The 15,351-nt window shown below is 40.6% G+C and overlaps 1 protein-coding gene across 1 annotated transcript; it reads right to left on the minus strand.

Moving 5' to 3' along the window:
• Positions 1-1,975: 1,975 nt before the first annotated feature.
• Positions 1,976-15,014, minus strand: LOC117414800 (fatty acid-binding protein, intestinal-like). The gene is made up of 5 exons (XM_059026542.1): positions 14,933-15,014; positions 7,876-7,958; positions 5,983-6,155; positions 4,230-4,340; positions 1,976-2,161 (listed from the first exon to the last, which is right to left on the minus strand). Exons 2-5 carry the CDS (start codon positions 7,940-7,942, stop codon positions 2,105-2,107), a joined length of 408 nt encoding a protein of 135 aa, XP_058882525.1. The 5' UTR covers positions 7,943-7,958; positions 14,933-15,014; the 3' UTR covers positions 1,976-2,104.
• Between the last annotated feature and the right edge of the window lie 337 nt (positions 15,015-15,351).

Below are 15,351 nucleotides of genomic sequence, written 5' to 3' on the forward strand. Positions count from 1 at the left end.
AGATTGGGGGTTGTGCGGGTACCCCCTTTTAAAGTCCCAGGGGTTGGGGCTAAACGAGCACCCCTTATAGAAAACCCATGGGGGGCATTTTATCCACAAATGGCTGGGTGTTAAAGGAGGCGGTGACTGTTGTATTAATGTGTGTGTTTTGCAAATGAGAAGTGCAAATGCAGCAGTAGAGTTAATCAATAGCTCCCTCTAAGGAGGGAGGTATGTGACGGGGTGAAAAATTGTGCCAATAGTGTTTATTTTTATGATTTATGTAAATACATTTTTGTACCGGTACTTGTTTTAATTTATTTCATATTCTACAGTATAAATGTGCAGAATTATCCACTAACTACATCAATTACAGTATTATCTTTTTCTTCATATTTAAGTGATAAACTTCTTTCTTTATAAATGTTTCCAGGAAAGAGTTAATTTTGAGCCTTAATGATGTTTATCAAATAGAACTAGGGAATTCTCAGTATCCTAATGTTTCCTTCCAAATCTACCTGATATCCCGAACAGGTTCAGACCACGGAAGTTTTAAATGAATAATAAATAAGCCAGATGTAGAAAAGTGTTCTGCATCTTTCCTACAACGACAGGATATTCAGAATTCACTCAGAACAGGACTCCGAACTAGACAGTAACCTACAGAATGAATAACACATTGACCCTGCTGTTTACCTCAGATTCAGAAAGGAAAGGGTACATGAAGTAGCAGTGCACATTCCGGACAGTAGAGAGCAGTATTGCAACATTGTACTGCTCTAAATTGCATCCTCCTGAATGACTTAAGACATCATCTTTCAAAATACTGTACCACTTGTTATACAAAATGAACATAGTGAGGAATAAGTAAAAAAAAAAAAAATAAGAAAAAAAATAAGAAAACTTCCCCAAAAAGGGTACATTGGCCCTGAGCTGAATTGCCTTTTAGTCCTGGGCCTCTCATGCAGAGACTGCCAAAACATGCCAAACTGGAATGGTAGTTTGTTATGTGGACTAATAGGAGGGGGGGGGGGGGGTTACACTAGGTAATTATAGTTGTCAATTTCTCTATTGAACACTTAGAGGTAGCAATTGTAATCTGCTGTATAGAAAATCGTAGCATTGAAAGAGAAATACCAATGAGGACTAGGAGTTTAGAGGATCCATATCTACAATAAAGATTGTATATTGAGCTTATACTGTACCTACCAGTTGTGCTGAATTGAAGTGTGGCAAGTGGAGAAAATAAAATATCCTTGGTTTTTTTTTTTTTAATATTCTATGTGTGTCGTCCCAAACACTAATCACAGAATCCGAGGTAGTTAATAAACGGGGATAGACAACTGGTTAAAACAAGGTAGGAGGGTAGTTTGGGAGTAACTTCTAGTTGGGGCCATGGAATTGCCAGCAGTATTGGTTCTAAGTCATACCCTTTCTGACTCTCAGAACGATTTCCAGTATGAGGACGAAAAACTGGATTTACCTGCAGTATGAAATTTGTGTGCAGTGGCCTCTCCACTCCTTTGTTCCAAGCTTTGAACCAATCTTTAATCCATCATCCTGATTGTATTGTTTGACCTGGTAAACCTGGTGGAATTGCCCTCCAGGAACGTGCACACCCTCCTGATTCAGAGCAGTACAGTTTAGGGTTCCATTGCAGTGTTCGGGCTTGTGGGTTATTAAGCTATCCTCACCTGTGGAATAGTGCTCCAGAACATTGGTGATGTATCCTCTATATATGCTGCTTTCTATTTAATATACAAGTTACACAATCCTGCTATGCTTGTATGCTATTTATAACCAACCCTGTGCCCCAGGCATGCCTTTTTAAAACAGCAATGAACAGTAACATCTACAGTGGATGTCATGAGTTGTGTTTCTCTGTCATGTGTCGTGGCAAACAGTGGATGGTACAACCACTCTGATCGGCTGAAAGATCCTGAGCAGTCTACAATGCAGTATTTTGTACAGTAAACCAAAATAATAAATAATAATCTGAAGTCAATAAACATGTCTTTATTTTGGTGATAAATACTTGATTCCAAAAAACTTTTAAAATTAAAAAACTTGGTATGCAGTTCCACCTGTTCCTCTGTGTTTTGTTTCCCCAGGCTCCTTATTAGAATCACGCCTCTTGTCTTTTGAAATATCTTTTCATTTCAACATCATCGACTTTAGTTGTCTAAATGGAAAGACAAAATATGAACTGTTATTGTACAGAATCAAACATTCACTTCACTGTAACTACAGACACTATGGTGTATAGATATTATGGTGCCATAGTTCTACATTTCATTATGCTGGATTTGAAGGGTTTTAACAAACCACAGCTGAGAACAGAACTGTACATAAATTGAATGCTGTATGTGAATATAAGAGGACAAGTGACAAGCAAAAGATTTCTCAGTTTGTCATGAAAAAATTACCGATGATGAAATTGCTGTTGTTCCTCGATCTGTGCAGAAGAAATGTGAAATAAAAATGAGAAGAGGGGATGTTTTTGTGGAAGTGGTGTGATAGACAGTGTTGGTTATGTCTTGGTGCAGCCTGGTTGGAAGGCTCGTTTTAAAAATCTTTTTAAAATACATTTCTTTGCGACTATTTCATCTGATATTTAACTTTAGGAAAAGTTTCCCTATATTTACAGTGTGCAAAGTATGAAAAACAAGAGTGCAAGTATCTTGTAACCAATACAGAACCCAACTGACACCGAAGACAATTAGCCACAAATAGGAGCTTTATATAAGTGGAAAAAGATATGGAGTGTCATGTGTAAAAAATAACTTTAATATTTTTTTCCCGGATTTAACTTAAATCTTGTATTTAACATTTAGCTAAATGTTTAACTAAATCTTAAATATCTAAAAAATATTTAACATTTAACTAAATCTTAAATCTGTTAACAACACATAAAGCACAAAGCAGACCGAGCTCATTTGCATACAAACTCCAGATTTAGTTGGCCAGTTAAATATTTAGCTAAATTTTAAATCTTGTTAAGAGATTTAAGATTTAGTTAAATATTTAGCTAAATGTTAAAGCTTTTTAGAGAATTAAGATTTAGTGAAATATTTAAGTTCACAAAATCCAGATTTATTTGCGAACAGCTAAATCTTGATTCTCAAAATAAATATTTAATAACAAAATATATATTTATTTTTATAATAAAGATTTAGTATTTAAATGTTGAAAAGCTGCTAAATATTTTAAGATTTGTAAATTATATCTGAATGTACATATTTAAAATTTTGTTTGATTTATTTTCACAACATTTATAAATCTGTGGAAAAAATAATACACAGACGTACTATATACTGAGAACGATATACTGTACTGGTTTATTGTACTGCACTTTCCTTTTTATATATTCAGCTGTGTGTTCTGTTATCACGATTTCAGAACTCTAAAATACAATTACTCCAAAGCAAGCATTTCCTACTGGGTAGTAATGTCCGATGTGTTGCACATTAGTGCTCAAAAATATGCTCTGATTAATAAATTAATTCACTATTTAATTACAGTACAGTACGCCTTACCTGTGATTATCTGTAATTGCCTAGTGCATGTATATGAAGTTAAGAAATGACTATATATGTATGCAATAAGGCCCGGCAGGGTGTCCGTATACGTTGAATATACGGACAAAGTCGAGTGCCTCCAACCCCTGAGAAGTCTGTATATTCTACGTATACGGACACCCTGAAGGGCCTTATTGCATTTATAATCCAGGTCAAACAGTGGATTTGAAGAACAGAAAACATAAATCATGTTTAGGGCAAAAAATTATTTGTTTTTTTATTAAATATCCTTACACCAATAAAGTAGTCCAATTTATAACTGAACTACACACTAAGTTAAGCTCATTTTAGAATCTTGCATTCATTCAGATCCAACAACAGAATGACAGCGCTTGATCTATAGGATTAAACACACTTTCTTTTCCATAATTATCCTTGTTATATTAGAGTCTCTGATTCCTGCAGGTAACATCTTTGGCAGTGATGCTATCCTGTCACAATTACATAAATAGAATACTCCACAGAATACTGTGGTTATTGCAGTCACGAGGATGGCTCTAAACAAACTCTGCTATCCTAAGTTGTGGAATAACTACAGTACACTATGAAAGTTCCCTCTATATATTTTACTCTTATTAATATAACTCTTAACATTGATCTGGGAGCAGGCACTTTATCGAAAGAGGTTAATATGACAGCACATTACTTGCGGTTTAACTGAATGACACCAACCTGTATCATCTCATCACCGTCCACTTTCCTGCGGTTAACAATCTCCTTCCCATCAGACATCCTTGTGAACTTGCCAACAAAACAAGTTGGAGTCTCTAAGGTGTAGGTTCCCTGGTGAAAATCAGACAAAATATATAGCTTGACATTTAGCATTTTTAGTAAAATCTGGCATTCAGTGGAGCTAACCTTGTTTGTTAATATAAAAAACGATTATCATATTGCATTTTTTACTAGATACCATAGCTTTAAATGCAGTACAATTCACTGCCCACAACAGCTGGTACTGTGTACGGCAGGGCTCTGCAGTGCGACTAATTCATATGCGACTAAAAAGTTGCTTGTGCGAATGTAAATTTTAATTTAGGCGCACATGTGTGACTAGAAATTCATAAAGGTTGACTGCAAAAAATCAACGTGAATTTTTTTTTCAGCTAAAAAACAAAAAAACTCACAGATCTAACCTCTCATAGCTCAATAGTAATGTACTCTGGGAATGTATTTTAGTGGTGTCCACTGTCCTCTGTTAATCACACATTAAAAACTACAAATCCCATAACCGCTAATTTCACTGATGTATCAGTGCAATGGCTACTTGTTTCCAGACAATTTGAAAACTTGTCAAACCAAGATGAGGAAAATAACAAATTATTTTCATGTGACTGGAGAAGTTTCAAAAGAAAACTGTGATGAACAATATTCAGATATGTCGGCGTCTTTACAAGAAATGAAAAGGCTACGTCGTGTTCACATCTGTGTAAGTAGCAAAAGAACATACAACCAACAGTGGCTAAAAGATTTTCCCTGGTTTAAGTTTGACCATGTTAAAAAAATCCATGTTTTGCATGTTTTGTCAGGATGCAGGGGAACTGATGGCAGGCAAGACTGCATTTTTAACAGGGAGCCAGAAGTTCAAACATTAAAATATATTAAAACACAGTGTTTCAAAACGGCATGCAATGTGCAGAGATGCATACATTCAGAAACATCAGCCAGATCATCCCACTTCCATAAACAGGCAAGTAGCACATTCTGAGGAAAATGCTACCAAGCAGTTAAAAATAATTTAAGTTGGGGAAAAAAAAGTTGTTAATTATAATTTTGTAGATGCAAAAGTATTGAACTGCACAAGTGTTATGTAAAAAAGAAAGAAAAAAAAGATTTGTAGATATTTAACAATATATTGAGCAAATTATTATTTTTTTTGTGTGTGTGTTTGTGCCCTGAAATTTTTCAGTGCACGCCTACATTTTTTAACTTAGGCGCGCCTAAAAAAAAAACATTACCGTAGAGCCCTGGAGGGGGAACTGGCAGCCCGTGGACCAAACCCGGTCTGCCAGTTTTGTCCCACAAATAATTATCTGAATTCAGTTTAAACATACTTCTTTATCACAATTGTCCTTGTCATATAAACACTCAGTCCCTGTGATTATTTCATTCATGAGGATACAGCAATCCTTCGGGGGCTCGTGGGCTATTCGTCTGTCCTCTTGTACAGCACACCACTATGCTCAACTGAGCACAAGAATTGTTTGTTTATTTGTATTACTCCATGTACACTATGACAGTTTGGGACAGTTCAGGCTTTTCAACACATCGCAAGGCATTCTGGTAAGTGTGGTTCCGCTGTGAAAGGTGCCTGAGACAGGTACCTTGTCCCTGAATGCATTGCGGTGTGAGTTGAAAATCCTGAACTGTCCCAAACTGTCCTGGTGTACAAGGATTCATCTGGTAATCCTAGTTCAAATCAAATCACCTTCATGACAGAGCCGTCCGCTAGATCCCCTGTAAACTCCTCGTCCATGGTCCAGCTTGTCTCCTTGGTGCGAAGGAGGCTCTTCTCTGTCATGGTGAACTTCTTCCCATCCTGTTTCATAGTCAGCTGGAGTTTCATGTTTTGTGCTAACTTCCTTTTGGCAGCATTCACCCCTTGTTGGAAAACGAAAGATGTGTCAAATAGATAATGAACTCGACTGGAACATAATCTGGGGCCAGTTTCACAAAGCCCTGCTAGCACTTAGCAGGCTGCTAGCAAGCAAGCAAGCAAGCTAGCTTAAAATTACCTGTTTAAAAAAAATAATATCTTAAGATAGAACAATAATGTTTAGTAGAAATCCGCACAGAAAGTCTGTATGATTAAATTATAAATGTGTTATTTTCTTTTATTTATTTATTTATTTATTTTTATGGAAGAGAATTGGATTTGACAGACTGGTACCTAGAACTGCTTTGTGAAACTAGCCCCAGATTTCCAGATTAATAGGGATCTGCCTCTCCATGTTCTACTGTAGCTAACACAATGATTCCATAAATCTTCCACATGATATCTGATGCAACAGTATTAAGAAACCTGAAAATCGTACTGTAGCAGGACGATTGCCCTGCACGTGTATTTAGTGTGGATATAATTTGTATGGGGAAATGGGTTTATTGTGTGTCGTTTTGGAGTTGATTTATTTAATTGAATTATTGTTTTACAGACGGGCGCTCGATTGAGACTTGCTGCCTGCTAGGCTTGGTTGAGGGGAAGGGCAGCAAGTGATTGGCTGTGCTGGACCTCAGTCAGCAGGTGGGCGGGTCTTGACTGAGTGTCCGTCAGTTCAAAAGCATCCGCGGGAGATGGTTCGAGGCGACTGTAATGCCATGCCAGAGGGGAGCGGCGTATACACGGGATGAGAGGGTCCGCGCTGCAGGAACGACAGCTACGCAACCCTGAGACTGCAAGCGGTGCTTGTGAAGGCAATGCCCAGCCAAGGCCGTATGAAGCAGCAGGAGTCGTTGTCTGAACACCGGCTCATGAGTAGGTTAGTTAGGGGATAGTGATCCCATGTGATGTATAGCGAGGGTTACGTAGTGTAGCCGGTTCCTGGAGCGGGACACCTCGTTTTAAGGCTAGCGCTCGCCCTCTGGGGCACCTTTTATTTGTAGTTTTTGTGCTGTGTTTTATTTTGCCTTTTGTACAGCTTGCTGTATGTGTCCTCTGTGCGTTACCATGGCTGGTAACGTCACATGACCACCTTTACTTTCATTTCTGTTTGTTTGTGAATAAAACCTGCGCGCCTGTGCCGGTGTTTCAAATCCACCCCCAGTTGTCTCTCTGTAGTTTGTAAACAGCGGCTATCCACGCAAGTGACGTAACACCCGGTCACACGTACTTTCAGATTATCTTGCACTTTCTTAGAGTAAAATTTGCCCCACCCTTTCAGGACCTTCTTTCCAGTCTGTAACCAACCAGCTGCTTCCCCTAGTGACTGACATTCTTTGCAGCCAGTAAGATGACCCAAAAGACATTATCTATCAGGGTGAAATTACCTTGGAATAAAGTATTAACAGACTTCCTGAAAGGCAAGGAAAGCAAATTATGAACTTTCTTTAAACATGTGTACCATTATACAATTCACCATGCTTTCACAATGCTTTATTACACATTGTTATGATTTTACTATGAGAAACTTTTATAAGGGTAGTACCAGATGTCATCTTTACAATTAAATAACCATCTATTTAGCCTCCTAGAAAGAAGAAAGTGTGTGTGGGGGGGGGGGGTAAGTATTTTTTTTTTTTTTCACAATTTCTTTTGCACCACCGCTCAGCTTTTTCACACCCAAACGCACAGCAAGTTAACATTAACACAGTTTCAGTAACTTACCCATCGCAGCTAAGAATTCATCAAATTTCTCATTTTTGTATTCTATCCAGCTGCCATCAAGAGCCATTTTGAACTGTATGGATCTGCAAAAGAACAAAGAACACAATATAATAAAGAACAATAAACAAAAGCGAAAGAAGAGAGAACAAGTAAAAATAAACAAGTTTATGATTTTGGTTTTCCTGTGTTAATTTGTGTTTATTTTTTATTCTCTCACCTTTTCTCTCTTCTGTTTCTTTGAGCCTGCATGCAAGGACATTTCATCACTTGGCTGGCACATGCATATTTTGATTACCTCGAGTAAAAGCTGGTTGTGCAGTTGAAAGTACAATAAGTTTTATAATTTTGAATTAAGTGCTTATTCGTTTCGTGGAGACAATGGCATTTAGTAAACCCTCCATGAGTAATAAGCGAAAGTATGAGGATGAAAACCGAGCCTTTAGCCAGAATGGGAGGAAGAGTTTGCTTTCACAGAAAACAAACCTCTGTGTCTGTTCTGCAACAAATCGCTTACACATTACAAGGCGAGCAACCTGAAACGTCATTATGAAACAAACCACAAAAAAATGTCATTTGAATATCCTCCTGGATCAGACTTGAGGAGAAACGAGCTGGCCTCTTTAAAAGCACGTCTCAGCAGGTAGCAGATGCTCCTTTTATCATTCAGTAAAGAAGCGGATGTAAAGAATTAAGCCAGTTTTGTTGTGGCATGGAATATCGTTCGTGCCAAACACCCATATTCAGATGGAGAATTTATTAAAAAAGATCATTGTAGAAATGGTGGCAATTTTGAATCCAGATAACAAGAAACTTCAATGACTAGTAAGCCCGATTCCATCTTCAAGGCACACTACAGAGAGGTGCATCTTCAAGATCAGTGCTGATGTTGCAACAAAGATGCAAAATGACTTAAAAACCAAGCTGGCGTTCAGCTTAGTCCACAAACATCCAAGACAAACCACAACTAGCAATATTTGCGCGCTATGTTTCAGCCGATAGAAATGTGAAAGAAGAGGTGTTGTACTTGGTGGCTTTGAAGGAAACAACCCACGATGTTGACATTAAGAACACACTGGATAGCGCACTGGAGAATGCTGGTTGCTGGTGTACCCCTGGACAAACTTCGGCAATGTTGGGAAAAAATGTAGGCCACCTGAAAAGTGATCCTAAGTTCCCGGACTTTATCCCTATACATTGCATCATACATCCTGAACATCTCACGGTCAAATATTTCACATTGTCAATTTCATCTGCATGAATGGGAAGACTCACAGACAGTTCTTCCAAAAATTTCTCCCAAAAATGTAATAGAAGAGCTTGATCTTGAAGATAAACCCGAAGACGCCTCTACAGTGGTTGGCAGACCTGGCATATCTCACTGATGTTATGCAGCACCTGGCACTCCAGGGACAGGATAAGTTAATTACTCAGACAGTCGTCAGTTTCCAGAACAAACTGAAGCTTCTTCAGAGGGACTTAAAGTCAAGAGACTTCAACCACTTTCCTCGGCTCAACAATATGGAAAAAATATGCCCTTAAATCAAAGTAGAAGAGCAGAAACTTGAGGAATATAACAGCAAAGGCGCTCTACTCCATGCTCAAGTTCGTGAAAGCGAAACACTGTTCTGTCCTTACTGACCAACACCTCACAGAACCCCTCCGTACTGCCCTTACAACATACTGACCAACACCTCACAGAACCCCTCCGTACCACCCTGACAACATACTGACCAACACCTCACAGAACCCCTCCGTACCATCCTGACAACATACTGACCAACACCTCACAGAACCCCTCCGTACCGCCCTAACAACATTCTGACCAACACTTCACAGAACCCCTCCGTACCGCCCTGACAACATACTGACCAACAGCTTACAGAACCCCTCCTTACCGCCCTGACAACATACTGACCAACAGTCCACAGAACCCTCCGTACTGCCCTGACAACATACTGACCAACACCTCACAGAACCCCTCCGTACTGCCCTGACAACATACTGACCAACACCTCACAGTACCTCTCCTTACCGCCCTGACAACATACTGACCAAAACCTCACTGAACCCCTCCTTACCGCCCTGACAACATACTGACCAACACTTCACAGACCCCTCTGTACTACCCTGACAACATACTGACCAACACCTCACAGACCCCTCCGTACTACCCTGACAACATACTGACCAACACCTCACAGAACCCCTCCGTACTGCCCTGACAACATACTGACCAACACCTCACAGAACCCCTCCGTACCGCCCTGACAACATACTGACCAACAGCTTACAGAACCCCTCCTTACCGCCCTGACAACATACTGACCAACAGCCCACAGAACCCTCCGTACTGCCCTGACAACATACTGACCAACACCTCACAGGATTCCTCGGTACCGCCCTGACAACATACTGACCAACACCTCACAGAACCCCTCCGTACCGCCCTGACAACATACTGACCAACAGCTTACAGAACCCCTCCTTACCGCCCTGACAACATACTGACCAACAGCTTACAGAACCCCTCCTTACCGCCCTGACAACATACTGACCAACAGCTCACAGAACCCCTCCGTACTGCCCTGACAACATACTGACCAACACCTCACCGAACCCCTCCGTACCACCCTGACAAGATACTGACCAACAGCTTACAGAACCCCTCCTTACCGCCCTGACAACATACTGACCAACAGCTCACAGAACCCCTCCGTACTGCCCTGACAACATACTGACCAACACCTCACAGGACTCCTCTGTACCGCCCTGACAACATACTGACCAACACCTCACAGAACCCCTCCGTACCGCCCTGACAACATACTGACCAACAGCTTACAGAACCCCTCCTTACCGCCCTGACAACATACTGACCAACAGCTTACAGAACCCCTCCTTACCGCCCTGACAACATACTGACCAACAGCCCACAGAACCCTCCGTACTGCCCTGACAACATACTGACCAACACCTCACAGGACTCCTCGGTACCGCCCTGACAACATACTGACCAACACCTCACAGAACCCCTCCGTACCGCCCTGACAACATACTGACCAACAGCTTACAGAACCCCTCCTTACCGCCCTGACAACATACTGACCAACAGCTTACAGAACCCCTCCTTACCGCCCTGACAACATACTGACCAACAGCTCACAGAACCCCTCCGTACTGCCCTGACAACATACTGACCAACACCTCACCGAACCCCTCCGTACCACCCTGACAAGATACTGACCAACAGCTTACAGAACCCCTCCTTACCGCCCTGACAACATACTGACCAACAGCTCACAGAACCCCTCCGTACTGCCCTGACAACATACTGACCAACACCTCACAGGACTCCTCTGTACCGCCCTGACAACATACTGACCAACACCTCACAGAACCCCTCCGTACCGCCCTGACAACATACTGACCAACAGCTTACAGAACCCCTCCTTACCGCCCTGACAACATACTGACCAACAGCTTACAGAACCCCTCCTTACCGCCCTGACAACATACTGACCAACAGCTCACAGAACCCCTCCGTACTGCCCTGACAACATACTGACCAACACCTCACAGAACCCCTCCGTACCACCCTGACAAGATACTGACCAACAGCTTACAGAACCCCTCCTTACCGCCCTGACAACATACTGACCAACAGCTCACAGAACCCCTCCGTACTGCCCTGACAACATACTGACCAACACCTCACAGGACTCCTCTGTACCGCCCTGACAACATACTGACCAACACCTCACAGAACCCCTCCGTACCGCCCTGACAACATACTGACCAACAGCTTACAGAACCCCTCCTTACCGCCCTGACAACATACTGACCAACAGCTCACAGAACCCCTCCGTACTGCCCTGACAACATACTGACCAACACCTCACAGGACTCCTCTGTACCGCCCTGACAACATATCAGCCTGACTTCAAGCAGCTCACGTCCAGGATGGAGACCCACAAGGTGTCCAGCAGCAACTAGCAGTGTTACAGTAAGTAGTATGTGCATCTTTTTCTAAAATTGCAGTGTTGACGCTAGACTGGAGAATGCATGTTTAAATGTTATATTTATATATCTTACTTCTCGTCATGAGCAGGTACTGTACTGCATTTGTCATCCACAAAGCTCTCAAAAGTATTTAATACACTTCACAGTCATACCAACAAAAAAGTGTTTTTTTAGGTTATCAGGGCAGTTATTGTATTTTGCTTCATAATAACTGAATATATTTATTTAAAAGTATGTACTTCATACAGTATAAATGGAAATAATGAAAACACAATAGTGTTACATTTAAATTTTAATAAACTGCAGATCTACAGTATAATAAAAATTACACAAAAGCTGTTAGGCTCGTCAATGTTCTCCCTTGTTCTTGTGTGCTTTGCTGCCATCTAGTGTCAAGAGATAACTACAGAGTATTGCAAAATCTTGGAGGGAATTAAAAAAATGTTTAAAACAATTGCTTGCAGGGGAGCTCCCGAGTGGCGCATCCAGTAAAGGCGCTCCACGTGAGTGCAGGATGCGCTCTATAGTCTGCAAGTCGCGAGTTCGAATCCAGGCTATTCCTTTGCCGATCGAGGACGGGAGCTTCCAGGAGCGGCGCACAATTGGCCGAGCGTCGCCCGGGGGGAGGGAGGGTTAGGTCGGTCAGGGTGTCCTCGGCTCACCGCGCACCAGTGACCCCTGTAGTCTGGCCGGGCGCCTGCGGGCTTGCCTGTAAGCTGCCCGAGAGCTGCGTTGTCCTCCGACGCTGTAGCTCTTGGGTGGCTGCAGGGTGAGTCCGCAGTGTGAAAAAAAAAGCGGTCGGCTTGACGGCACACGCTTCGGAGGACAGGGTGTGTTCATCTTCGCCCTCCCGAGTCAGCGCAGGGGTGGTAGCGGTGAGCCGACCGTACTAAAAATAATTGGCCATTCCAAATTGGGAGAAAATAATAAAAAAAATAATTGGCAACGACTAAATTAAAAAAACAAATCAAACAATTGCTTGCAAACACGTTTTACAGAATGTGTTGTGCGGCTCTCGGCCATATGAAGATTTTGGTATGCGGCTCGTAGGGTCAGGAAGTTTGGCCATCCCTGCAATACTGAAATACAATATTGAAAAAAAAAAAAAAATTACATTATTATCACATTGCTCACAATAATGTCATAATGTATCTATTGTGCACTTTGAATATCTTTATCAGAGCACTCCATGGCATGAGATAATTAAATCTCTTCAGCCTAGAAAAAAGAAGAGAAAGGGGGAACTTAAAGTATATAGAATCCTAAATGGTATAGATAAAGTTATACATTCTCATGGTTATAAGGTATTATGTATTTATCATGCTTTGCATTTTTTTTAATATGCTTTACCATACCTCCCTAGGCTTTACAATGCTTACCTATGCTCTACCATGCTTTCACTATGTTTTATTACAGTGTTGCAGGTCAGGTATCCACCTGGAAAACCAATGAGGCCATGTTGGTGTTATATTTTAATGATTGGAAATGACTGGAATGTGAAAAGGCTTTTAGAGTCAATACAGGTCAAATGAACGTCTGTCCTTCATTATCACACATATTCATAATTTTTCTCAGCCAAAACCTTCAACATATTTTAAACCAGAAAACAACAATAAAAGAGTCTGTGTGCTGTCTTTGGAGGATTTTTGGATGTGTTTTAATTTCGTGATTCACAATATCATGTTTCAGTGGGTAGGTTATATGTGGTTTTGGTCTGCCTTTTCCTTTCATAGCTCCTGCTGTTATGACCTCATTGTTGTGAGGTAGGGGACAGCAGGACTCCCTGGTCAGCCCCAAGGCGAGCTTCTTGTTTTTAAGCTTTACACACCTGGGACTCATTCCATCTGCTTTGGGGGCAATGTTGTGTTGCTATGTGTCTGTTTCTATGACAATCATCACCTTGCTTATTATTGTCATGTATTATTAACACATACTGTACTGCATTTAACTGTATGAGGTACGCTTAATACAGAGGGTAGAGGACACTGCGTGACGCAGAGTAGGGAGGGTTTGGAATGGGTTACCATGACTTGTATTTGCTTCTGCTGTCTGTAAGAACCGGCTAGACAAAGCTCTGGGATAAATCAGCTACAAGAAACCAGACAAGCATTGCTGACAAGCATAACCAGGCAAGCATTGCCTACTCCAGACATTCATTTGACCATGAGAAAAGGCATAGGAAAACTGCTAAATTACAGTGCACATTTCTGTGGTACACTTTTAAAAGGGCTATACAGAAGTGTCAGTTCTACTGGTAGTAGAATAAGAGGCTGTCCCAATTAAATGAGAGGCAGGTGAGACGACCTTAGTCACACTTTTTTGATTCTTAATGAAATGAAAAAGAATGAAACCACATCACATTATGATTAAATGTTAAATTTAAAATACGTCAATGTTTTTTTTTTTTTAATTCCTAAACAAAATTAATCACACTTGCGATGCTGACATGCCAACTTTCTTTGCAACAACAGCCTGAGAAACCACAGGAGACTCCAGCTCCTTCAAGAGTTCAACGTGGTTTATGCAAGTCACAGTGTAATCAGATACTGCACTGTGCTACACGACCTGTCTTGCTCTGAAAAGCGATCTCCGCTCATCATTTGAAAATACTGTATCCCAATTAAACGAAGTGCTGTCTCAATTAAACAACATAAATAGCACTGGGAAGAACTGCCTCCCAGAGCTGTATCTCATTTAAGCAGCAATCATCTTCTCAGCTCTGGATCTATACATTATTTCTGTGAAGAACATTTTACAAATCGAAAAACTAAATAATATAAAATACATGTTTTATTAAACACCTATGAAATCAAAATTTAGGACATTAAGGAAAAATAACTCAATAAATAAAACTCAAAAAGACCAGAAAAAAGCAAATACAATTCTTGAAAAAAGGATAGATTTAAAAAAATATATAAAAAACATATGTACTCAAAATATGTATATATTTTTCTACTGAACAAATAATAACAATACTATTACATATCTTTTGAATCTCTTTTAACCGCTTATCATCAAAAATATAAAAGAACCGCACCTTATCTTCCTTGCTGATGTGCTTCTGCTCTGACACAGGGTAAGCTGCAGACTGACTGGGATTGTTGAGGCATCTCTGTAGCCTGAGGCCCATGGGTGTGTTTTATTTCCCTATCTGTGACAGGAAGTGGGTGGATCAACAGGTTCATACATGATATTATGAGAACAAATCTGATCTTAAGCCACTTCAGATCCCCCTCACCCAGGACAGCGATGGTCCAGTTTTGTCATTAAAAAGGATTGTCAAGCAAAACAGTTATGGCTACAGTGATAAAGTCCAAACATCTTCAAACCTAAGTTGGTCTAACCTTTACAAAACTATTCTTTACATTAAAAAAATAAAAATAAAAAAATCAATCAATTTGATTGACAAACTAATTTCACAAATCTGTTGTGTAAATGTGCAGGATTTAAAACATA

The sequence above is a fragment of the Acipenser ruthenus genome, chromosome 7, assembly GCF_902713425.1.
Source record: "Acipenser ruthenus chromosome 7, fAciRut3.2 maternal haplotype, whole genome shotgun sequence".
Classification (NCBI taxonomy): Eukaryota; Metazoa; Chordata; class Actinopteri; order Acipenseriformes; family Acipenseridae; genus Acipenser; species Acipenser ruthenus.